This window comes from Lepidochelys kempii, chromosome 17 (assembly GCF_965140285.1).
Source record: "Lepidochelys kempii isolate rLepKem1 chromosome 17, rLepKem1.hap1, whole genome shotgun sequence".
In the NCBI taxonomy this organism is placed as follows: domain Eukaryota; kingdom Metazoa; phylum Chordata; order Testudines; family Cheloniidae; genus Lepidochelys; species Lepidochelys kempii.
In genome coordinates this window covers 5704589-5731140 of record NC_136396.1, presented here as the reverse complement: position 1 = coordinate 5731140, position 26552 = coordinate 5704589, and the positions used below count along the sequence as shown (strand labels likewise).

At 38.0% G+C, this 26552-nt stretch overlaps 1 protein-coding gene across 6 annotated transcripts in view; it reads right to left on the bottom strand.

Moving 5' to 3' along the window:
- Positions 1-26552, bottom strand: part of MED13 (mediator complex subunit 13) — a 78442-nt gene that overhangs the window by 28775 nt on the left and 23115 nt on the right. For 5 of the 6 annotated variants that reach the window (XM_073315788.2, XM_073315794.2, XM_073315791.2 and 2 more), the window contains 6 exons: positions 12742-12887; positions 10643-10840; positions 7407-7601; positions 4168-4330; positions 3718-3828; positions 1851-2534 (listed from right to left, as the gene is read on the bottom strand). In XM_073315788.2, coding sequence (XP_073171889.1) covers positions 1851-2534; positions 3718-3828; positions 4168-4330; positions 7407-7601; positions 10643-10840; positions 12742-12887 — 1497 coding nt within the window. The remainder of the gene's footprint in view (positions 1-1850; positions 2535-3717; positions 3829-4167; positions 4331-7406; positions 7602-10642; positions 10841-12741; positions 12888-26552) is intronic. The other variant, XM_073315789.2, reaches the window with a different exon arrangement.

The window sequence follows — 26552 nt, the reverse complement described above, 5'->3', positions numbered from 1 at the left end:
CTGATCTGCCAAGTTGAACTGTTGTTAAAATCTTCCAGATATTTCCCTGTCCAGTACAAGAGTTTCCATTGCTGGCTTCTTGCTCTATATCCCTTCAACATGTAATACGTGCTAATACAGCTATGTTGCTACCTGAGACCAATATTTTTAGCCCCCAAAAATCGTCCAGCATTTTAGATAAAACACTAGTTTAATTTTAAGGTAACAGCATGGAGCAAAAGCATTCTTCAGCATGCTCCTCAGACCTAGTCTTTCTAATTATACAAACAGTGGTACCAGCCTGGATCTCCACCTAGAAAGGACTATCAAAGCAGCCCTACTTGCAAGATAACTGACTGTAGAATTCTAGCTTACAGACAGATCTAACTATCAAGGACATGTTTTCCTCTTCTGTGCCAGGTTCTTCTGATCACAGGGGAAGAAGCAGAAGAACACAGAAGGGTAGAAAGTCTCTACTTGGAGCCCATTATGAAAAAAGAAGCAACGCTGGAACACAGGCTGGAGTTGCTCTGAAAATATTCCTGCACACATTTATATGGAAAATTATTTGAGCTTTTTGAAGAGTCAAACAAGATGGAGAATTAAATAGGTATTCAAAGGAACATACATTACAGCATACAAAAGCTAGTCAGATATATGGACAAACATATACTGTTTCTATTTATTCATCTATTAAAACTGGAACTACAAGCACCTTCCCACACCTACAAGATTCTCTGGGTCTGAGACCTTCTACAATGCATATGGGGTGGGGGGAAGGGGGGTGAATGGGACTTAGAGTGGACCTCAACCAGAGACCTGAAGAAACCATGACCAAGGGACAGAACTCTTCTCCTGTGTTCACTTAGAAGCAGCAGATGCCTTTTTGTTTAACAGGCTAACTTTTACTAATGTGCCTTCAAGTGGCCTGGATCACACAAAGCGAAACTCAACAATGTCAAAAAGTCAGAACTATAAAAACAATCAAACCAGTTTTTAAGGAGAATTTGACCAAACAGGAAAGTCAAGTTGCAGTTCAGCCTAGCCTCTTAAATCATGAAATATTAAATTAAGATTTGAAAGTTGTTAAACTCGAGTCTGACAGAAAGATACCAATCCTTCTACTGGACAACTAGAGATCTGTTGTGTGTGTCCACTGAGTGGGAAGGGGTAAATACACTTTACGGTCCCAAACAGGCACAAGTCAGCTGCAAAAGAGAGATGAATGATGGAAACATGAACAGTACCTTGACTGTGCTCTTCAATTCCTCCTCATTTAAGCTGTGAGTTAGCAAGGTCCTTACCCATGTGCCTAACCTTAGGCAAGCAAGTAGTTGTATTAAAGTCAATGGGACTACCCACACTCATATGTTTAAAGTTAGCTGTGACTTTAAGGCCACTATATCTTGGGCCCCATGTCAGCAGACAAACTTACAGTACCAATTCTGTTTCATGACATATTTCCACATGGTAAAAAGTTCTTGACTTTTGATAACAAATAAATACCTATGATTCAATGAACAAAGCCAACCTTTCTTTTTGGAGATTCAGCTCTGTGATTAAGAATCTCACAAAATTATAACAATGCACTTTTAATGCTTTTTCTCTAAGGACTCCAACATTTTCCAAACTCACACAAATGAATGCTGAGTCTATTGTATGAATGGAGTTCCTAAAGGGTTACTGTGGAACTCAAATGTCCTTTCATAAAAATCATTGACATTTTGAATGAGATTGCAGTTCAAATACCACATACTGTATTAAAGTAATGACATACTAGTCTGCTAAAAAAAAAAAAAAAAAAAGAGAGAGTCTCAGTTCGGCTATTTTATAGTGAGTTACATTATTGAGTGCTTTAAAAAAGTACCTACTCAGTAACTGACGTTATGTTGTCCTGTCCAGTTGGTCCTACCGGATCATCTCTGAATTTATCACTTGGAAGTTGTGGTGGTAAGAATTCCACATCCTTTTTCTTTGGAACTTTGTAAAACTTCCAAGTGGTGTTAGCATCATCTTCCTCCAAATTCATTGCAGTACCAACATATATTGTAGGTTCTATAACTTCTGGGAATTGAGGTGGGAAAGGCTGAGACAAGGGGTCTATCCTGTCTTCCATTGTTTTTGTGGGAACCAAGGGATCTGGTGTTGGCATCTGATAGAAATGCTGGCTCTGAGGAGTAGAAGGAGTTTTAGTTACCCCTTCATCTACTACATCACATGGGTGAGGACTAAGTGGTGGTGGTTGAGGTGAATTTGCCATTTCAGTGCCATGCATCTGAGGAGTCTTTGCTACATCATTAGTTCTGATATTTGAAAATCTCACTTGACTGTCTGGTGCTGTGATCACAAGCCTCTGACTTGCTGAATCTGCCTCCATGGCAACATCGTCACTAATAGATGCACGATGGTGAAAAGGCGTCAAAGGGCGTTTTTGTGGCTTATCCCCCTTCTCTTGCTTCTCATTTGTCTTGTGCTTCGGAGCTGCTTGTTGTTGTTGGCCTACAGGTGGTGCCTGCCCCTGCTGACCCGAACTTCTCGGTTTAAGATTTTTGTGCCTGGGAAACAAATTGAGAATAACATTTCAATGAATCCCTGAAGTATATCTACACTTGTACTTCATTTTATATGAATCAGATTTTTCTTTAAAAATAAACATGTTAATTAGAATTTTTCAAAATATTCTAGAAGGTATTAAATAGTGAAGCAGAAAAAATATGGTTGCCTAGTTTTAAGTGCGACACACAAGTTGGGTGAGGTAATATCTTTTATTGGACCAACTTCTGTGGGTGAAAGAGACAAGCTTTTGAACTACACAGAGCTCTTCAGGTCTGGGAAATACAATTATGAAAATCCACGTAATCCACTTTTAAATTCACACTTTTAGTTAATTCAGATTAACTTTCCTTTGTGCCTGTGCAGAAAAGCTCTTAAATTCCATCATTAAATCACAGCCACATAACATTTGATATTCTATGTGGTGTAACAAAAAACAAAACAAAAAAGTCTAAAAGCCCAAAAGCCCCAACCTAGGCTACCATTGGGATTAATGGTACTTCAATTAAATTTGAAACACAACTGTTAGTGTGTTCTCGGAAACCTTCTTCCCCACCCCTCCTTTTCAAAGCAAAAACTATAATAGAAATCTGGAAATTAGAACACAAGGTTTCTCCAGTGGTCTCTAGTTATTGTGGGAAGTTGACTGGAGGTAAGTGCTGCTTAATGCTGTTAATTGGCCATAACAGGGGTTTCAAATCCACCCACCCCTCTGGAGAATGCAGAAACTGTGCCACCAAAGGGAAAAGTATCTCCTTCCCAAATCCTCAAGGCCCCACACCAGCTCTTTTTCTGGCTTTTTCTTCCTATGCCTGCCAACACCACATTGCACTAGCTAAAGAATACTAAAGACTAGGAGGGAGCATATTGCCTCTGTAGTCCTAGGCCTTACGTGCCCTCAGGATTCCACACCTGAATCCAGAAATCTACATTTAGCTGCCATTAGATCACTGTGCTAATCCATGCAAAGAAAGAAAAATCCACTTGTTAGTCTAATTGTAGGTGTGAGCCCTTCACCAAGAGTCTATAATGGAGTTCAGGACTCAGGATACACAACTTAAATCATCATGTAGGTCCCCCACAGTACAGACAGTTATGGTTTAGTATTCCCAAATCCGTCTTTAAAACCCTTCCTGCATACTTCACTTTGTCTACGTTATTGGACAAGTCTACTGGGTACTGTACCTTGAGCAATTGCAATTTGTCCTCTGTGTGGCTTCAACAAAATCCCAGGATGCTACTTTGTCAGCTGCCTCTTCAACACATAAGCCATTTGATGTAGCAGAATACTTTCTCCTATGATTCAATATTGGGGAGTTACTGTTAACTAGAATGTATGTTACCTCTTAACATTTAGCAGAGGGTAAAAACTAATAGATACAAGAGTCAGGAAAGATGATAAACATTATACTGAAGAAATAAGCAATGTGAACTAGCATTCGCAGTAAGTTACTTTTTTAAAGTGTTTCAAAGGTAAAACACGCTTTGCTGATGAACAGCAGGTTTTAGCAGCCTTGCTTCAAACCATTTTGTGCAGCAAGAAGCTGGACAGTATTTATATATCAATAAATTTATATATAAAGGCATAATATTTAATATACAGCTTTAATTTCAGTTTCAGAAAGGAGTACATACTTGTTCTGTGCTCTGTTCATATTGCATTCTTGCCAAACTCGATCCACCACCTGATTGGCTAGTTTTCTAGGGATTTTGCCACCATGGTGGCTAGTACTGTCAGAGCTAAATCCATCAGAAACCGAACAAAATTTCACCCACTTCTGGGCTGACTGAGCATCAACTGAAAAGAGAAAAGCAGCATAAAAATTAAAAAAAAAAAAAAAAAGAAAGAAAAAAAGATTTTAGCCAACCAGACAACATGACTATAGAGGTCCATACAACTCAAAAACTGTTCCAGCCAATAGGCAAAACAAAATATCATCCTTTGAGGGATGTATTTTGTTACATATTTTAAAATTAGGAATAAAAAACGTAGAAAAAACTGTAGGTATACATGGTATACAGTGAGATAGTGTCCTATCACACGGAAGAACAGTATACAAATTTAAATTGAAGTGAGTTCCTATGCCACCTCAATTTCTTTAGAAGCTACATTGAGTGTTTAATAGAATCTTACTCCTGCAATAGGAACATATTGAGCCTATCCAAGAACAAATGTATTTTGCATTTTGTGATCATATTAAATAATCCCTGCTGTTTTCCCTCTTTCATGCATTACCACAAGTTGAATGACCTTCTCTCTCCCCACCCCCTCACCCCGAACGAGGTGTATTACTCTGCAGCCTCTGGTCAATATTTTTCTTCATGAGCCAAATTTGAAAAGAAAAAAAGAAGAAAAAGGACTCCCTCCCCCAACAGAAAATATATCCCTATGAATACTGCACCTCTTTTCTCAAGGAACAAGTTTAAATACACATTTCAAACTAAAAGCAGCACCAACAGGAATTCTTAAGTATATATTTGTGCGTAATTTGTGTGTGCGCGCGCTTTATATAGATATAAAAAACACCCACAAACATGTAAACTGTATAAAATAATTCTTAATCCTTCAACCACATACAGTTTGATCGTGAAAAGCTGATTTACAGTTTGATCCAAAGGCCACTGAAGTCAACAGGAATCTTTACGGTAACTTCAGTTGGTTTAAGATCCGTCCCTTAACATGGTCTTCTGCAATTCCTACTATATTTTGATATTCCCCAATTATCTAACATGTTATTCATTGGGGGTACACAGATGCATAATTAAATGCAACCATTTTGAGGGATATAAATTCCAAAGGAAGAAGACTTATGTAGAATGGCACAAAGGGCATATCAGAGGTTTTTTAAAAAATTAATGAAAATTTAACATATACACTATATGACAGACATGAAACACCCCCTTGGTTGAGATATTTAAAACTAGATAGACAAGGCAGCAAGAGAGTATTATACATATAGACAATCCTAATTGGCAGGAAATTGATGATCAATCCAAAATTATTTAAAATCGCCCATTTGAGTCAGCAAGTAGGAAAATTTTATTACAATAATTAACTAAGAAATACAAATCTGAAATAAGGTTAAAATTATTTTCCTAAATAATGGTTCATTCTCTTTGGTTGGTATAACCACTACAAAATGTTAATTTCCAAAAAGAAAAAAAAATAAATATACTTTACATTAAAATTTAGTACTTTTCGCTAACCAGGAGGATATACTATTATACACATTTATTTAAGCAATGTTTAAGAACTTCACATTTAATTTTTAATGTTAGAAAATAATACCTTCTGTATTTACTAAATGATATTTTTACTTGTGATTTGTCTCGTGCTGCATTTGGATGAAAATTGGAATTAGATTAAAAATGCACAAACACACCAATATTTTATTAATTAAATACCTTAGATGTGCTGGATATGAAAGTATCAAAAACTTTACTCATGTTTTGTATTTCAAACTGATTTATTGAAACAAGAATCATTAGCTAGAGTTAGTAAATTGACAGATTATAAATCTGGCCCATGACAATCCAAAACAAAGGTACTTAGGTACCCAAAGATGCAGTCAACTACCTGGTAGGATTTTTGAAAGTGCCTAAATCCCCACCAGAATCAATGGGAAACAGACCCAAACTTGTTTAAGGTCTTTTGAAAAAAATCTTACGAGACACCTATCTGTATATTTAGGCACTTAAATATTTTTGATAATCTGTGCCTATGTGCTTCAAGTTTTTCAAACTAACAGACCTCGTCCCCTGGTTTTTATTCACAGATTGGAAGAGGAAAAACAAGCTCTCCAGCTTTCTCGATTCCCCATTGGTTTCTCAATTCTGAATGAATTAGTCCAAAAGAAAATATTCTCTCTGCGCCTGCTAGCTAGATTGAAACCAAAAGTAATGAATGCAGAAGCTTTTCTGCACAACAACTCTTAGTGCTTACATTTGGAAAAATGTAAATATCAGCATTTCCTCAACTGTAAAAACTAAAAATACAGATGCTTAATGCAGTACATGATAGTAACACTTATAAAACTAGAGCTGACCTCAAAAACTAAACATTTTCCTCTAATTCTGTGTATAATTAAAAAAGCAACACTAACTCATTAAAAGATGAAGAGGTTTCATTGGCACAGCATATTTTTTTATTTGTTGTTTCAATTATGTTCATAGTAAATTTAGGCCTTAATATAGGCTAACATTAAGTCTGAAATTCCGATAAACAGCTTTATTTTTAAAAAGAAAAATGCAGAATTTAAATTTTTAAAAAATATCGTTTTTAAAATCATTGATTTTTATCCACCCTGGCTCCGGAGGTATTCAAAAGTCTCAAGGCAGTGACTAGACCTTCTTTAGAAGAGCTCCAGTGCTAACACTCAGACTTTCCCCAACCCCTGAATTCCGAGATTTTTATCCTGATGCAGATCGACAACTCAGAACTACACCTGTGATTGCTCACGGATGAGAAAGCAAGCGGCCTTCTTCAACATTATAAAAATGCTCTACAATGCTTAAAAGGCTGATTCCAAAGAGGCTGGGAATGTCACCTTTTCACTCCGAAACCAAGAGTCTCTCCATAAACAGTAGCAAGTACTGTCCAGCCAAATCAATGTTCAGGTTTTAAATTACAACCATTTTGCAAATACCATTTTTATACTATTTTATAAAAAAAAGTCAAAAAAGTGTTAATGATAAAAACATCTAGTACATTATTACAATTTAAACCGTTTTAGGATTACAGTGACAATTAAAGGACAACATGCTGGAGGTTACAAATCAATTGCTCTGAATACTATCTAAACATTCTGACAGCCTATTTTAAGCAGAAACCCCAAGACAGTTTTTCTTTTTGGAAAAGGGAATATTGACTATACCTGTCTGAACTTCCTCTGGGGACGTAGGTGGAGTCAAAGTTACAGAAGACATGACAGGATCTCTTGTGGAAGCAGGCACTTGGTGGACACCCAAGCAAGTAGCTGAACAGTGAGAAACCCCCACAGTGCTAGGAGCAGGAACGTCTGTCTGAGGAACTAGAACAAAGCATGCTGGGTAGACCATTCGCACACCAGCTGAAAAAAAGGGTATAGTCATTATATACTCAACTCAATCATGAATACCAGCTATATAAGCAAATATGAGATTTTCCTCTCTAATCGTTAGGGTTTTGTTCTGTTTTTAAATCACATTGCAACATTATCTATTTCCTTATAAATGATATGAGAGAACTAAAACAAGCCAGAAAACTAGATAACTTGAGGCCAATTATGCAGCTCCTTTCACTGTTTCATAAATAATGACTGAATAGCAGTCATTCTGAGAGGTTTAGTTTAATTATGTTAATGTATTATAAGTGCTGCAGTACCAGTGACCAGTACTTGTTCAGAGGTATTCTGATAAAGTCTAAAACCATTTTTTCTATACAAGGGGTTCCAACATATAAATGGTGATTATGCCACCAGTTACTGTGATAAGCTTCAATACCATTACAAGCTCCCCTTTCTTGTAATTATCCTCCTGTCCACTGCTATTCTGAATGTGTTACTTGTCAGTCATTCAATATAGTTTACCCTACTTTTCCAGTTTCTCCAATAAAGCAACTTCCTTCAATAGCAGAATTCCTTGTCAATTAATTCATACTTGTTATTGTGGCAACTCCACTCTGGTGGAAGTTTCTTCATTTTAATCCCTCCCACCCCCAAGTATTTGCTTCTTTGCAACTATTAAAGAACAGTTAGCTACAGTAGTAAAATTAAGGCATTTCCAATCATTTAGCCTTGCAAATAGAAGTCACATATTTGTGCTGGCTTAATAGTCAAGTCAGGTTTTCTTTTTTCACATTTCTTTCCATTATTCTTTTTAAAAAAGTGTGGGAAATAAAGATTACCTTGTATGTCTTACTTATAGATTAAAAATTAAGCTGTTAATTATAGAAATAAATTGTATAATTAAGATTGTAATTCAGAGGACATACAGTACAATCTCTTTTCTGTAAAAATTCAGTCTCCTCTGAAACTTTTGGGTACAGGATCTCAGCTCAGGAGAAGATACATTTTAGGGAGAGAGTGCAGATATAGGATTTATATAAGTTACTTGGCTGAAAGAGGGGGAGGTGAAACTGGCAAATAAAGTCAACAATTAACAATATTTTAAAACTTTCTAAAAAGCTGAAAATATATGCTGGGTTTCCTTAAATAGAAATTTCACAGGCTACCAAACATGACAGACAAAAAGCATCTGGGTATTCAATCAAAGCAATTTAGAGATTCCAATTAATTTTACTTCAGTAAGAACTCTGTCTTGCCTAATAGGACCTCCTATTTGATCCCCAGTTTTTTACTCCAGTTCAACAGGGGCTGTGAGTACAGTGGGCACAATCACTGGGAATGTCTTAGATCATTCAATGATGAATTCTCTGGTCAGTTGAAGAGCACTGTTGACTGGCTCTTATGGAAAGAAGTTATCCTTGGCTTCGTGTATCAAATCCAGAGGCTCAATACTAAGGTTTATGAAAGCACTCTTTACAATGCTGACCAGTGCAGCTCATTGCTCGTTTGTTGTATCTACCTGTTGTCTAAAGACTTAGACTGTAAACTCTTGAGGGCAGGCACCATCTCTATTATATTTATACAACTCCTAGCACAAAGGAGGCCCTGGCCTCTAAATGCTACCTCAATTATACATACATACATAATGGAAAACTTGGAAAGGAGAAAACATGCAGGGTTCTAAGAGACACATGAAAAGAAACCTTTCCCAAAATCCATCTCCAAAAAACTAATTTAGAAGATTTAGAAAAGGGTGATCATGCATGTAAGTTAGTTTTTCCCACACCTTTAATTACAATTATATTACATACAAAACAGTAAAAGAACATTTAGATTACAAAGTCAAGCACTCAAATATTAGGAAATGCCAGATTTACAGCTGCCTATGCAACCATAATTCAGCCCCCTTGTGTGTCCCGCCTGTGTGCAAATGGAGGCCGCAGCCCTGTGGAAAAAGACAGTATGCCATCATGTGATTAAAGATCATGATGCACAAACCGACAAATTAAGCTTGCATGGCTCACCATGAATTTGGCATTTCTTAACTCTTATAGATTAAACAAAAACAAAAAACCAACTGAAGGCAAAAAATATTCTAATCTGTACAACAAACAACATTCCCATCATGCATCAGCATCAGGGTTTAAACTCCAAGCCTTCACATTGCAGCACCTGAGGTACAGAAATAACTGCATTAGCTGGCAACATTCCAAAAGCTCTTGGCCCACAGGGCTCTGATGGGTCAAAAGGTTTCCGGTCAGAGTTTAGCTTTGGGGGGGTGGGGAAGACACAGTGGACAAGCCTCAATTGTTCTCTAGTGCCTTGGCCTTAATTTTAAAGCTTCTAGCAGCCATAGATGTGAAGAAAGCCATGAAGATGTGACTCAAGTACTATAAACCAATGCAACCAGGTCTGTCCAAGTTTGCAGAGAACCTGAAGCAGTAACTCTCAGGAGTGAAACGCCCCTTTCACATTCATCTCACTGGGTTTAAACTCAGATGCCAACATTGTTACTTTAAATGTCAACATTGTTAACTATTCCAGTACCCAACTGGAATAAGAAGAAAAAGTATATTATGAAGATCAACACAATCTACTGTGAACGACCACTCATTTTGCGTAGGCCTTGAACATCACATAGTGAGACTGAAGGGGAGATGAAACTGATTTCATTTTTCTGAAGGAGCCTTAGCTTTCAAAAGTTTGGGAAGAAATACTATTCTATCACTCCTAGAGCAGATTTCAGGACAGAAATTGTCAATGGCCATTTATGTTCTAGCTGTAAAAATGTTCTATAGGACCCAAAATAAGCTTCCCTTCTTACCTGCATCAGGTAATTGACAAGGATTTGTCACTTATAGAATCATTTTGGCTGGTATAGCAAAACAAAGGCAGCTAAACTATTCTTCAAAACACTGTGTAACATACAGCAAAGAATAAAAGTCGGATTCAGGAATCTCTTTCATTCAAAAGTTTACAAGATCACGGTTCACCTTTAAAATAAGCCAGCTCCTACTTGGCCAGAGAATTTCAGTAAAGAAGCAACATGCATTAAGATTACATACCTACAAGGACTTCCACAGCAGCCAGAGAGTCATCTTCCCAATCCATCTCTTCTTGTTTTTCCTCAGAACCCTCCTTCAGGTTAGATGTGATAGGATAGAATTGCTTCCATTCACCAATCAGCTTTTTTGTAGATGAATCTGAGAGCTTGAATGACTGTCCTGTGAGTGTGCCATTTAATCCAAATGGACTTAGGATAACTGTATATACAAACAAACAATTTTTGGATACACCTAGAGAATGATCTGCACCTCCTCCATGACTAGGATTTCAGCCAATATCTACCACCAAATAATCCATTTTAAATGACAGGTTAGACTGCACCTCACTACAGTACAGGATAATAAGAAGACCCCTACACTCATATCTTAGAACAATAATTTATTATACCTCATTAAAATGTATATGTATTGAAAGAAGATGAGTTATGTAAGAATTAATGTACCATAACAGTTAGAAGTTAATCCACCTGAACATCTGTGACAGAAAATTTCATCATGGATAGAAAGGAGTATGCAGCTGTCTGTGCACACGAACAGGTGAAGATGTGCAGGTAAAATGAATTTGTGGCATCCAAGAGTCTGGTTTAGCTTTCTTTGTGACAGTGTTAACTTGCTGCCCAATGGTCTACATGTGGTCATCTCCCCCTTCTGTTTGTTACAATTAAATGATGATAGAAATAGGTCAGACTGACTACATACAAGGAAATACGATAGTCTTGCCTACATTAGGAAAGTTACCTGTTACCAATAGGCATCAGCAGTAGTGCAGTTAAACTGTTTCCGAACACAATTTAACTGCACAGAATAGGACAACCCACAGTCAGCACTATTTCTGGAACAGTATTAATAGACAAGGCTAATGTGTTCCCATATAGGATAACTAATCATAGTAGCCAGTAGGGAAGCTCATCCTCTAGAACAGGGGTGTCAAACATACAGCACACTGATCAGATCCAGCCCCCAAGCTCTCTTCCCATCTTCAAAAGGATCCAGCCTGCGCTACAGCTCAAGCTGGAACTGGAGAGGGAACTCATGGGCAAAGCCGCACAGGCACCAGAGATTCTCCTCCTTCCTGTTCACTTTCTGATCCTATTGCCATGCAACAGCTTTCTGAGATGTCACTACACAAGTTTTATGCGGTCCCATATGTGGTATTTTATGCAATTATTAATTAGCTAATTTACATATGACCATAAACTTAATGATATACCTAATGCATGACATTTAGGCTGAGCTGTAGGAATGCAGACAGGGCTCCCAAACGTAGGAGTGTCACAGGAAATGTGCAACATAAGGTAGCCCTGTCACTGCTGCCAGAAGGCACCAGACGGACCAAGAAAGGGCTTTTTCTTGACACACTTGCCTTGCTAACACTGCTGAGTCTGCAGAACTGGGCTCCTGCTCTGCCATCCCCCAGCCCCAACACTTGCTGCTGCCACTGATGTTGATCCTCATGGCACCAAGCTTAGAGAACAGCTGTTTCTTTACATGCCCACCCCTCTAAAATGCCAAAAGTGAAGGAGTTCCCCAAGGGGAAGACAAATGTTTGTTTCGGGGGTGGGGAGGAGATGGGCATTCCTGCTCCACCTAACTAAGAATGGGAATCCCTGAAGTGTTGGCAGATTACAAATAGATGGGAGTGATGGATGTACATAGAGTAAGTTAATGGACAGGAAAGATTTATAGATTTATAGATTTATTTACTTTTCAACAAGGTCTTTAAATGCAGTATCTAAACATCATGAGGTAAGGATTCTGCAGTTGGACTAGACCGGAAAGCTAGTTGTCTCACCACACCACAGAATGAGTTTCCCGCCCCCCCTTCTTTAGGCCAATCGATACACAGGAAGATCGCCTTCCTTAACCTTTAGGAAAAAGGATGATGATTTAGCTGCTTCTCATCAGCTTTATCACAGTGTTTAAGTTATGACAGAACCAGTGGCCAAAAATGAATGGAGCAGCATAGAGTCATACAAATCTATAAACCTACTTTTCATTGCTGCTCCCTCTCCCCCCATTTTGGCATCAACATTCCTTTAGATTAGCTAATGAAGGATTGCTCAAGAACAAAAGTATTAAAATAAGTCACAGAAACCTACCTTGAAAAGGGCTGTTAGACTGCTGGGCAAGGGTAAGGTGTTCTTCACTAAGAAGGTATACAGGTTGGTGCTGGTTGATTTCCACACTGGTACAAACATTGCTGTCCCCATGCAAGAAAAAGGTGAAAGAGCAGGACAAGTGCTCACTGGGAAAAGAGAAAGAGGGTAAAACAAATACATAGTATTAAGGAGAATTGCTAAAGATTTTAATTTGATTGTTTTGTTAACACCTATTTATCTTCACTGACTGATAAATATTTTTTGGGGAAAAGAGCTCTTTGTTAAGGATTCAACACTCTTTCCGTCAACAAAGTTGCAAGAGAGTTCACACTAAACATGTTCTTAAACATCCAGAAGGTCATCAGACAAAGGGAAGATCATGTTCTTGATTTCTCTCTACAGGTAAAAGAAGGGGGAGAGGGGGTTACCAAAAAAAAAAAAAAAAACCCCAAAAGCCACGTGTTGTCATCTTTGGGTGTCAAAGTAGTTAAAAAAAAAAAAAAAGAAAGAAAAAAAAAGTACAAGCTCAATCTTAAATGCAAATCCTTTGAAGATTATCTTTTAAAAAGTTGTAAAAACTTTGAATATAAAGTTCTAACGCTGAAATGGAAAATAGGAAACGTTTCCAGTCACTTGATTGAGAGCTAAACTAGGAAAAAATGATCATGGTTTTGGAATACTGAATTCAAAATACCTACAAATTCTCTTGCAGCTATTACTGGACAATGCTCTTAATATTTACATATAAGCCCTAAATTTTCTCAACTGAATAACACTTTAGAAGTTTCTACACTTTCAACATTTTCAATTTGACTGTGCCTTATGTGGCATGCACCAAAGTCCTTTCAGGAAATTTATTTTTCAGTTTCCTGAACTCTCACTCTACTGATTTACATTTAATTTGTATATTATAAACAAAAAAAGGAAGGTCCTACCAATGAAAAGTATAAATCACAATAAAATTCCTAGTGATAAAAGAAAATGAATTCGAAACAGGTCTCCCAGTTTCTGATGCATCATGGGTCTACCCTGCTCCTTCAAAGCAAGTTGGCAGTGTTAACATGAATGGTCTTTATAGATTAATTTAAGCCACTTAATTCTGTAAAGCTGAGATAAAACATTTAAATGCCTCCTCAATACAACTCAAATAAATTAAGACAATTTATTTAGTGTTAATACAGTGAATTAAAGAGAAAAAAAATCCATTATAGATCGTCAGCAATGAAACAGAAGTTTTTCTTCAGCCACACAGATCAGACCTCAGAAGCATTTCTCAATTTTTACAGTTTAGTTTTTTTATAACCACACAATGAAATTTTGAAACTAAAACTTATTTCCTTGGATCATTTTTCATCTACATGCAACTACTTGGTCACTATTTAGTAAGATTGATAATAAAAGTGCTGAACTGCGGACACTGTTTTTTGTTTGTTTTGCTTTTAATTATGAAATACACTAATACCTAGCATGTAATTACTCTAGTTCAAAAATGCCTACCTTCTTACAATCATATGAGAGTTAGGTGGGATAAAGCACTCCTTTGAGGTGGGGTGTATGAGATATGCTTACCTGATCACTAGGAAACAGACAACTCAAGATCCCTGCCAACATGCCACAGGGAGAACATTTTTCCCTGCTCTGGGAAATTAAAGAATCTCTGATATGGTAGATTTAAAAACAAAAAACAAAAAAAATTCAGGCAGTCCAACTTGTGAGCAACGGCAGCACCAACTTAACTCAAATGCCTGCAAAAAGTGAAAGCAACCAGGACAGTCACTGCTGATGCCAAAAGTGAAAGACAGAACAATCGTATGTTCTGAGAGAGAAATTTTCTCCTGTGCAAATTTAGGGTATCTAAGTCCCATTAAGCTGTTCAAGTCCACATGGAGAAAGGAAGTTAAGGAGACACTTAAGAATCCACCTTAGAAGCAACTGAATGAGGGTGTAAAGCCTGTCCAAAAGGAAGGTCATACCAAGCATCTCCTAAGCAAGAAAAAGTAATTCAAACTGGTGCTTTATTGAAAATCCAAATGGAAAACTATTTTCACTTCATTATACATGAATTACAATATTCTAAAGATGGCCTGATGAACCTCATTTAACAACTCCAAGGGTTCTGCAGCTCAAACCTTGCTAAGAGAAAGAAAGCTGAGTAACTCCTGCAACTCTCTCCAAGAGAGAAATTACATGTCACTAAGTCAGTGTGGCAATGCCTGCACAAGAGCCAGGTGATCAGAATACCTGAACTGGCAAGCCCAAGGAGGAGGTCTGGGCACAGTGTGCATCCTCTCCTCACCTCATGAGGTACTTTCACCTGTTAGCCTGGAGAGAGGGAATAAAAAGGAAGTTATGTCTTCTAGTTGAGAAGGCAAGCATTGAAGCACAGACACTTGGAATCTCGCCATGGGAAAGAGGAAGATGTCTGGGCAGCCCTACTTGAACAGTGTTTCCACTATGCATTGTTGCAGAAAACACTCTTCTTCACCTCTTCCTTTATTAATTGTCATTTTCCAAAGTTTCTCCCTTGGAAGGTAGATAGTAGAACAGGAGACCCAGGCAAGATTCTTTCAGAAACTGAAAGACTCCTGAATCCCATCCCAGAGAGATTCAAATAGCTCCTACACTGGCTAGCTTTTGATGACCAGAAAGAAGGCTGCTAGTGTTGAACATATGGTTTGGAGTACCAACATATTTACATACAACCTCACCTCCTTGAGAGGCCATAGATTGTAGATTCATAAGCCTCTCAAGTGGGCTCCAAAACACAAGACAGATGCATTCCACTTGTGCCATCCTGGTGGGCATGGACTGAAGAAAAGGAACTTGCCACAAAACACTGAGGAGAGTCCACCACAACAAAAACCTCCCAAAAAGAGAAGTTAGAGTGGTATCAACATTTCAGACTTTGGATTTAAGAAAATACTGAGCAGTCAGCGGACTTTGAATGGGACATATTCAGAATCTGAGAAGTGCAAACAGTCAAAGACCAAAACCCAGAAGCACATTTGAACTAACACCATCAACCACTAAGTGACTAATTAGCACAACTACTTAAAGCAATAAAGCTCTGACCAATGTGCTCCTACAGAAGAAATACAATGCTATTCTGGAATCAGTTATCACACGCATCCCAGTAAAGACAAGATTTGAGTTGATAAAAAAGAGCTAGATATCTTCATGATGAACTGCAGCCCTGTGAAGCAAGGAGTCATGTGATTAGCAGACACCACTAACTCAGGATACTGGAATCTGATCAACTAAATTCTCAGGTACAGGTTACATTTAAAAGAAAAGTCAGATGCCATAATGAAAGACACTTAGGGTCTCTTCACTTGGATAAAAAGGTGTATTTTTAAAATGTATTGGCTAACACACTTTAAAATCCTAGTGTAGACAGTGCAAGTTGTATTTTAACCCATGATAGCAGGTCATTGTGAATCCCCCCAGCCTGGAGAAAGTGGGGGCGGGGGCTGTTAAAGTGTGTTAGCTAATATGTTTTAACAATACACACCTTTTATCCAAGTGTGGAGAGGCATGTCATAAACCAGAAGAAAGGAAAGGGGGGCCAAACAAGAAAGATTGCATTTATGCTCGGATATGTCATTTCACAACAGCTCTTCAAGCAGGAAGAGAAGGAAAAAAAGGGGAGAAGCCCTGGGTGACATCCCTTACATAGACTTACTGCTGAGAGCAGCAGGCATATTATCTAAGGAAAGGAGAAAGTTTGAAGTTGTTGCTACAAGTAACTGCACATGGCACAACTGAAGACTAGACTGGACAAGCCTTGTTTTTACGTCACCCATACCGGAAGGGTGAGGAAAAAGTGGAAAATTTCCAGTAGGATGCCCAACATTACTACAGTGTTACTGCAACAATGCAAGACTGAAAGGGGGAGGGGAGGAAAGAGAGGGGAGCTAGTTTAAACAGCTACCGAGCACCTTCAATGTGTCACACTCTTGAAAGGAGAACACCACAAAGTAACGCACTTCTGCAACTGAATATTGCACAAAACTTTGTCACGTTTCATTTAATGGAATACTGTATCATGTATTTAGTGGGGGGAAAGGGGACACAATTTTGTAAATGCAGTTGTCCTGCAATTCTGAAGCATTACTAAGGGACCTGAATGCCAGGCTGAGAAGTACACATCTTTTAGAGACAAAGATTAGCTTATTTAAAAATGCACTTTTATCTTTAATTGCAAAACTAAGAATTTTATAAAGCTAAATATACTAGAAAGCTTCTCACCATCTGATTAGCCAGTCTATCATGTTGAAGTCTTCAGAGTCACAACCAGAGAACAATTGCTTACCCTTAGGCTGGGCAGCCTGAAGGGCCCAATGATTAGTCAAAGGCCTCAGGGGCTGAAGCAGGCGTTTTGGCTTCCTCCATCCATGAGATGCTGTTTGAGGCCCAACCAGGTTATAATAAATAAATAAATAATAATAGGCTGGAGGGAAAGACAATTACTGTTTACAATTTATCAAGAAATTTGATGACTTTTCTAAGATGAAGCTAAGGTTTGTATTTTCTCTTCTAATGTTCCAAAAAGAATAATTTTAAAGTAAAAACAAATGAAAGTGCAAGCTACAATAATAATTTTCTTCACATATTTATGATTTTAGAAAGATATATGAATCTCTGCATGTTTTGAGCAAAAATTCTAGTGCATGCAGTTACATAGAGGCTAGAGTTACAGAATTTTAGCCGATTTGAATGAAGTGGGTTAAGTTTATATTTCTTTTTTACAGAAAAATAAGCCTTTACTTTTGCTCATATCAAAATGTGAACCATTTCTTATGTCAATTATTGGGTTAATTCTACTGAAGTTCTCATCACCAAGCTTGGATAGTATTAGGGTCAGTCCTGAACTCCGTAGACAAATATGACGGACTAATCTGAGCTTCATTTGAGTAGGAGAAGGCATTGCATTGATCACGGACTAAGATAGCAGCTTAATGTTCAACCTTACCCAAGGCCCACGATTAACTAAAAATAGCACATAATAAATTTGGTAATTCATTAAAAGAGTAGGTGATCAACACTGAAGTCAACTGAGTGTTTTAAAGTTCTCTATAAAGTATATTTAGAAATATTCTGTTTAAATTTTTTTCTGTATTTCTCCTTCCCCGCTACTAATAAGAATTTGTACAAAACTGGATCTTCGTTTCCCCAAGAATTTTTATGTTCCTAGTGCTTTCCCCTCATCACCTGAAGTCATAATCCTATAAAACAGTGGCATCAACTAGTTACTGTGGAAGTGATTTAGTGTCATAAATAAATGATTATGATTTCACTGGGGTGAAGGAGGACAGGAAAAGATGTTTTCATAATATATATAAAGGTCCTGTTTTTATAGAAATCTTAGTAAAGACTAAAGGGGGAGGGGGGGGGAAATCTAGAATTTTCATATACGTGATGTTTCTGCATCTCCAATACACCAATTTTGAAGTACCCTCCTTGATAGAAAGGTAATTTGTTCAGCTATTTCTTTACATTTATTAGTTCTTATCCAGTGCTTTATAACTTCAAAGTGCTTCATAAAAAGCAGATGCACTGGAACCTTTAATCCACTCTTCACTAAACTGCCCACTTCAAATCTGCACCACGGGATTGGAGTCTCTCCCAGCACTAATTTAATATCAAGTGCTATAATGAGGTCTTTATGTATCACACACACACCCTGGTATAGCACATTTACCAGTAATCCATGAATATAAAAAAAATACAAGTAAATCACAGCTGACAAAATAAACCAACTACATTTTATCATATATCCTTGCTTTTTTTTATTTGAATTGTTTACTCACAAAATTGAGTAATTTGCAACGGGTCTCCCTGTTTAATATGAGGATTAAAGAGGTGAAATTAAGTTTACCAGTAATCTTGTATGGTATGTAATCATCATCCCCATTTTACAGATGCAGGAAGCAAACACGGAAAGATTAAGTCATTTTCTGAGGCTAGCTTCAGAAGTCAAGAGGTTCCTGTCTTCCAAGCCCAAGCAAATCCCTAGAACATTCTGCCTATTTAGGGGTAGACTCTAGCGGATATGTTAAGGCTCTCCCATTAACATGCCTCTGTTTCTGAATGCAATGGAATTTCCAGAGTAATTTGGGAGATACTGGCCAAGACCTAGAGTCCTCAGCACCAAAAGCTTTGGGGCACTTTGTCTGACAAGCAAAGTCATCATTCGCTGACAACAGCAAGTGACCAACAGTTCCAGAATGGTGTACCATACACTGGCACAAGTGTCTCCAAATAGCTACTATTAAAATGGTCTACAAGTCAGCTGCTTTTTAAATACACCAAGGAAGTTCTTTAAATAAAATAAAAAGATCAAATAGGCTTGGATGAGATTCTATTTAAATAGCCATCTCCATGGGGGATGGAGAGAACATCCAAACACTCCTACAATAGGAGAGATTAGGATGGGGGGGGAGGGGAAGAGAATGAGGAAAAACATACTCATTACATTTTTTCCTAATACAAACAACCCAAAACATACAGAAAGTACATTATCAGGGTTTCTAATTGACAGGAAGAGATTACATTAATCTGTAACATAAGCATCAGAGAATAAATCTATAGGAATTATACACCTGGCCACACGCTCAACATCATATTATCCCCTCAATTTTCTTCTTGTCAGCAAAACCACAGAAGGTTTGTTGAGCTAACAGAAGAGGAGCAGCTTCCTCAAGACCACCTGCTTACCTATTCCTCCCTAGAGGAGCATTTGCGGAAAAGGTCATATGGCTACAAACCTGACCCAAGAGGAGCCATGAATAGGTGCTTTCATACCCTGCTGGACTGATGAGGATTAGTAGCAGGGCAACGACCCCTTTGAACAGCAGCTTTCTCTGTGGCCACCCACATCTGTACGGCCCTGGGCGCACATTTTAACATCTAACTTGGCAGCTCCACTCCATTTCTACTCCATAACAGCCTGGCAGCAAGAAATTCCATGGCCTTAATTTGGGGTGGGAAGATGCAGGAATTTACCATTTTTTAATTTTCATAAGAGCAGTTATTATATGACTATGACGTTGGGTTGTATGTATCAGAAGCTTACTGGATTTGTACTGTTTTTTCTTTTGCCAATTAAAATTGTCAGCAATCATTTAGATTTGTTTGAGGTTTTTTTAAGTCTGGGTTAGCAATCCTGAAATATGGTTCAATTTTTTATTTATTTTAAAAGCTAATGCACCATCTAGTTCTCTAGGAAGAAAACACCAAGTATGAATAACCTACAATACTTCAGTACCACTTACCATGCTAATTCAAACTATTATCAATCAATTCACAATCATGCCTTTTCTTGCCCTCTGCTAGGAGTTTCAAGCTTATTCATAGAATATCAGGGTTGGAAGGGACCTCAGGAGGTCATCTAGTCCAACCCCCTGCTCAAAGCAGGACCAATCCCCAACTAAATCATCCCAGCCAGAGCTTTGTCAAGCCTGACCTTAAAAACTTCTAAGGAAGGAGATTCTACCACCTCCCTAGGTAACGCATTCAAGTGTTTCACCACCCTCCTAGTGAAAAAGTTTTTCCTAATATCCAACCTAAACCTCCCCCACTGCAACTTGAGACCATTACTCCTTGTCCTGTCCTCTTCTACCACTGAGAATAGTCTAGAACCATCCTCTCTGGAACCACCTCTCAGGTAGTTGAAAGCAGCTATCAAATCCCCCCTCATTCTTCTCTTCTGCAGACTAAACAATCCCAGTTCCCTCAGCCTCTCCTCATAAGTCATGTGTTCCAGACCCCTAATCATTTTTGTTGCCCTTCGCTGGACTCTCTTCAATTTATCCACATCCTTCTTGTAGTGTGGGGCCCAAAACTGGACACAGTACTCCAGATGAGGCCTCACCAATGTCGAATAGAGGGGAACGATCACGTCCCTCGATCTGCTCGCTATGCCCCTACTTATACATCCCAAAATGCCATTGGCCTTCTTGGCAACAAGGGCACACTGCTGACTCATATCCAGCTTCTCGTCCACTGTCACCCCTAGGTCCTTTTCCGCAGAACTGCTGCCTAGCCATTTGGTCCCTAATCTGTAGCTGTGCATTGGGTTCTTCCGTCCTAAGTGCAGGACCCTGCACTTATCCTTATTGAACCTCATCAGATTTCTTTTGGCCCAATCCTCCAATTTGTCTAGGTCCCTCTGTATCCTATCCCTGCCCTCCAGTGGATCTACCACTCCTCCCAGTTTAGTATCATCCGCAAATCCGCTTCATATGATTTCTACCGCAAGGCCTGCTGTCCAGAAGGACGCAGTGACTATTAATAATCAGTAAGCTTTTAAAACGGCTATTCTTTAATAAAATAACTAACTTGTGAATATGCGTGTTTTGTGTTTCACATTCATGTGCAAACAGACTGGGAAATATAGTTGCTACTCTGTGTACTGACAGGGCTCCCTATTTCTATGGCGGTAAATGTAGAACAGTAGAGAGCTGATTTTGATATAAAAGCAAACAGTTAATAGCAAAGTAAAAGCAACTTCTTGTATGGTTCAAGTACATTATCATCATGTAGGATTGATAAAAGCTCCCTAAACAATTTCCACCAAAGTAAGGGGATGGGGGGTGGTGCTGTTTTGTTTTTCTGGGGGAACAGGGGGAGATAGAATAAGCCTTAAAATATGAGAAATGGCTATTGAGGTGCATGTGATTTAATAACCCCAGAAGACACAGGTAATTTGTTAAAACGATCAGGGATTTAGAACAAGTTTCTGAACCTACTTTTTCAACTTAATTCCTGTTTTGAGACTTTAGTTAAATCCACCTGAAGATACTGTATTTTTGTTGTGTCCAAATGACTTTTTAAAATGTGGTATGCCTTCTCATAAGTAAATACTATATTTTTAAATGTGAGATGCAAATATACCCAAATACGTGTGATTATAACCAATACTTAAAAACAGTAGTTTCATGGTCATGTATCTCAAAACCCAAAAAACAATTTGAGCCTTCTTTAATTATTCAGAATATAAATCTCAATTATCTCTTGATGTTCTAAATTACAGCTTTCAAATGAGGAATTTACTTTTGCTATACAAAATAAAATAGCCTGGATAGGAACACAGTTTTGGAAGACATAATCAAACACTGTTCTATCTGAGGATAAACATACCAACCTTCATTAAGTGCTCTGGCCTATTCTGGAACAAGTAAATACATTTAGTAAGGCAAGAACTATGTTCAAATAAGAAAATTCAGTATATCCACCTTTTGACACACTGGAAGTTAAGGTAATTAATATCCATTATATGTTTATTGTATAATATTGTTTGGACATAAAACAGAAAGACTAAAACATGAACTCGTTGAAGAAAACTAAAATCCAGAGTCATCTCATTTTTAGATTTTCCAAGTGAAGTCACAACTATTTTAACTTCTGTTAACTCAGACAAGGAAAAACTGCTTTCTTATGTCAAGTGCTAAATTTGTCTGCTAGCGGTCTCTGTAGCAACCCAATATTCCAAAGAGACATTCATGTGATCAATGCCCTCAGCTCCTGCTGTTTATCCTGCACTGTCCTACTTACAGCAGTTCTTAACTCCAGCTGTCTACAGTAAAAGGAAAAACATCACCTGCTCTCCTGTCAGTACACAATGCCAGTACAGCCTCAGAGTTGCTGTAAAATTTGTTGACATTGTTTGATTAGAAGATAAACATTGTGAGAGGATTTGCATAGTAAGAAAAGAGAAATTATTTTTGATACAGGGCATATTCTAAGAGTATAGAAATAAGTGAGTAATTTGGTTTCAAAACTCCAAATATTGAAGCACTAAAGAGATAGCTAAATCCAATCCTCTGGGTATGTGCGTGTAGTCCTAACTCCCTCCGTTAGGATGTGGAAGGGAAGAAGAGTTAGTCCTTGGATCCCCTTGGCACTGAGATGAACTCATCCACCTATAGCCCCAACAGTATCATTCAGAGGGACCTTTCTGAAGAGGGCTGCTATCTTGGAGCTATTCCATATCTGCCAGAAATGGTGGTGGTAGACAGAAACAAGGTATGCAGCCAGGAATGTGTGTTCAAGACCCAAACAAAGACACTCCCTCCTTACTTTAAGAAAGGTAGTCAAGACGAACCATTTCATTGCAAAAACCATTTCCCTCTAGGGTAACTGCTATTACACTGCAAATGTAACTTCTCAGCTAGGCAGCCAGCCAAAACACAACATACCATAATGGGGCTCACCATGGCTGTAGGTGTGCGAACATACCCACAAACAATGATATCCCTTAGGTTGGTACATCTGCCCTCTTCTTTTGAGCAAGAACAGGGTGATGAAGTAAGCTGTTAGTTTCAGAAACCTATGACATGAACACCTTCAAATCAAGATGTAGCCTAATTTTAAGCCTATAAGACTTCATAATGTTTACATCTAGAATACTTTTTTCAAAGACTACTTATGGTTGTACAATTATGAACTTCTCTATTCTTTAGCTTACATGATGTCAAACAATATTTTTGTAAAACGTGTACTTTATTAATATCCAGTTTCCTGCATTCAGACAGTAAGATTTAAACAGAATTACCTGTTGACCTTGTGCAGCTAATTTATGTCCTACTGTTAATTTACACACACACACACACACAGTTTTTTTAAGCTTGCAGTCTGTTTTCATTTTCCTATGCCTTACAACTGAGCTGCATGTAGGTAGTCTCATTTTAATCAGAACTGCTCAGTCAAAAAAAAAAATGCAACATTTAATGATGTTGCAGTTTGTGCTGTAAAATTCAGCAAATTGTACTTATTCCTAATATTTAACAAGACCCATATCATTATACATCAGTACTTGTTTTTAACTTTTATTTAATAAGCCAAGTTAGTCCTCAATGAAGAATCATCCCTGGGGTAACATTTAACTAACAATTACTCCAATCTGATTTATTCTATGATTATGTTAAGTACCATACAATAATTATTAACAAAGACAGACCCAATAAAATGACAAGTTTCAGAGCATTCCAACCAGAGGGAAGTAGCAGTTGTGGATTTGGAATATTTAACTCTCTTTTTCCTTCAAGTCTTTCATAAGGACACAGGAACTTTTACATTTATAAAATATACATATGGCTACTTGGTTTTCTGGTGGAGAAAAATAGGGAGGCAATGTACCCTAATAGCACAGAGATTCGCACTTGTACCTTTGACAAGACTAAAGTGATTAAACTACACACATGTGACACCCAGAGGAAAGTTGGCTCACCTCAGTGTGTGTTTGGGGGTTTTCTTGGGAGAATGTAAAGCCTATTGCCTTAAGGCTATGTCAACAGGAGATTTGAAGGACACAAAAGTAAAGGTAAGGATATTTAAAAGGCTAATCATTTTATGTGCTTTCAGTGGCAAGACTTTTAATGAATTATTAACTTACGTAATAAAAACTATTCAATGATAGCCTTTCAAAAGGCTTATTCATTTTAGATGTCAGGTCATAAACACTTAATTTGACAGAGAGAGTATAAGCCATGCAACTGTTATTTCCTTTACCACCTACTCATTTACAACCATAGCATCATCAGCATAGGACCTTAAGGGATATATTATGAAAAGATCAATCCTTATTTGGTGTTAGTTTAAACTGATTTTGCTACAGTTACACTCTGGGAACATGTACATCAGGACGCAAGCATGAAAAAGAGGAGTGTAACAGTGTACAAAACTTAAGAATTTGCTGAGTCAACACAAGAACCACCCCATCTATTTAAAGGGTGTGCAGCAGATCTTTGGGGGGGGGGGGGAGGAATCAGTGAAAAGATGAGCTTGGTTCCTTGTCAGTCAGTCTACTATGACAGCCAGACCTACATGAGAATACAGTTACAGAGTCTAGAGGTCTTCACTGAATACCGCTGACATTTAAATCTAAAAACTGTCAGCAAAAGCAACCAAGCTATTCCTAAACTGCCATTACAGTACACAGAAAAATCTGTCACCTAAACTAGGCCCCAAAACACATAGGGCTTTACAGATCATATGCAACAACCTGAATTGAATTTGGAAACTACTGGTAGTAAATGTATTCTATGGAGTAGTCAGAAATATAAAGGGAAGGGTAAACACCTTTAAAATCCCTCCTGGCCAGAGAAAAACCCTTTCACCTGTAAAGGGTTAAGAAGCTAGGATAACCTCGCTGGCACCTGACCAAAATGACCAATGGGGAGACAAGATACTTTCAAAGCTGGGGGGGAACAAAGGTTTTTTCTCTGTCTGTGTGATGTTCTCTCTGTCTGTGTGTTGCTTTTGCTGGGAACAGAAAAGGAATGGAGTCTTAGAACTTAGTAAGTAATCTAGCTAGATATGCGTTAGATTCTGTTTTGTTTAAGTGACTGATAAAATAAGCTGTGCTGAATGGAATGTATATTCCTGTTTTTGTATCTTTTTGTAAACTTAAGGTTTTGCCTAGAGGGATTCTCTATGTTTTGAATCTGATGACCCTGTAAGGTATTTACCATCCTGATTTTACAGAGGTGATTCTTTTATTTTTTCTTCAATTACAATTCTTCTTTCAAGAACCTGATTGCTTTTTCATTGTTCTTAAGATCCAAGGGTTTTGGGTTTGTGTTCACTTATGCAAACTGGTGAGGATTTTTATCAAGCCTTCCCCAAGAAAGGGGGTATAGGGTTTCGGGAGGATTTTTTGGGGGGAAAGACGTTTCCAAGCAGGCTCTTTTCCTGTTATATATTTGTTAGACGCTTGGTGGTGGCAGCAATGAAGTCCAAGGGCAAAAGGTAAAATATAGTTTGTACCTTGGGGAAGTTTTAACCTAAGCTGGTAAAAATAAGCTTAGGGGGTTTCATGCAGGTCCCCACATCTGTACCCTAGAGTTCAGAGTGGGGAAGGAACCTTGACAGGAGCATAGACGTTCAATTCAAGAAGCACCACAGACCACCAATTCAAGAAGTTAGGCAGGCAGCTGAATCCCAAACTGAGGTTTCTGAATGATCTTCAAAAAGGTTTCCCCATGTAAATCATGGAGCAGTAGGCCCATCGGGAGGTCAACAGTACGGTAACTGGCAAGGTCCGGATCAGAGGCACCGTCACAAACTGCCTAGCCAGGTACACGGGGGGTGGTGGAGGCGGTAATATCTAGCAACCAGTCATGAAAAGGTACAGAGAAGTACTGCTACACCCATCAGTAGAAGTGCTTTAAATCACAATAGTTCTGTGAATGTGGCATGCACCACATATAAATCATCCCTGTGCACGAGTAGCACTACTCCGTCATAAGTGGTCAGTCTGAATCTAGAGATCAGATAAGGAAAAAAAAAAAAAAAGATACTGGAAGAAGCTGGACACAAATTTTCCTGAAAACTATTCCATTCTTCTCACATCAAAAAGTTACTGTGCCAGGTAGCTTTCAGATTATCAGGTAGACTACCTACATTTGCCTATTGTTATCAAGGCTGCATAACAATTGCTTCTTCTCCTCACACCTCTCAAAGAAATAGTACTTGATCCAGCAGAAAAAACAGTAATGACTCCTATGATTTTAGAGCTTAGTCTGCGGGTTTCCACCCACACAGCTTTTTTAAAAGAAGATTCTAGACCTTAAAATACACTTCTCCTTATTAATCTAACCAAGACTTTTTAAAACTAGCCACATGTTATAACAGTGAAGTTGTATACTACATCCCATTTCACAGTAGTAAGGCATTTACTAGATATCAACATTATCAAGCAAAGAAGTTTAACAGAAATTGGTTAGTCAAAACTTTAGCCATTTCACTGCTGTTATACAGGTGCTTCCATTAGTTTTTCCAACTGATACATAAAGTTAGTGATCATTACA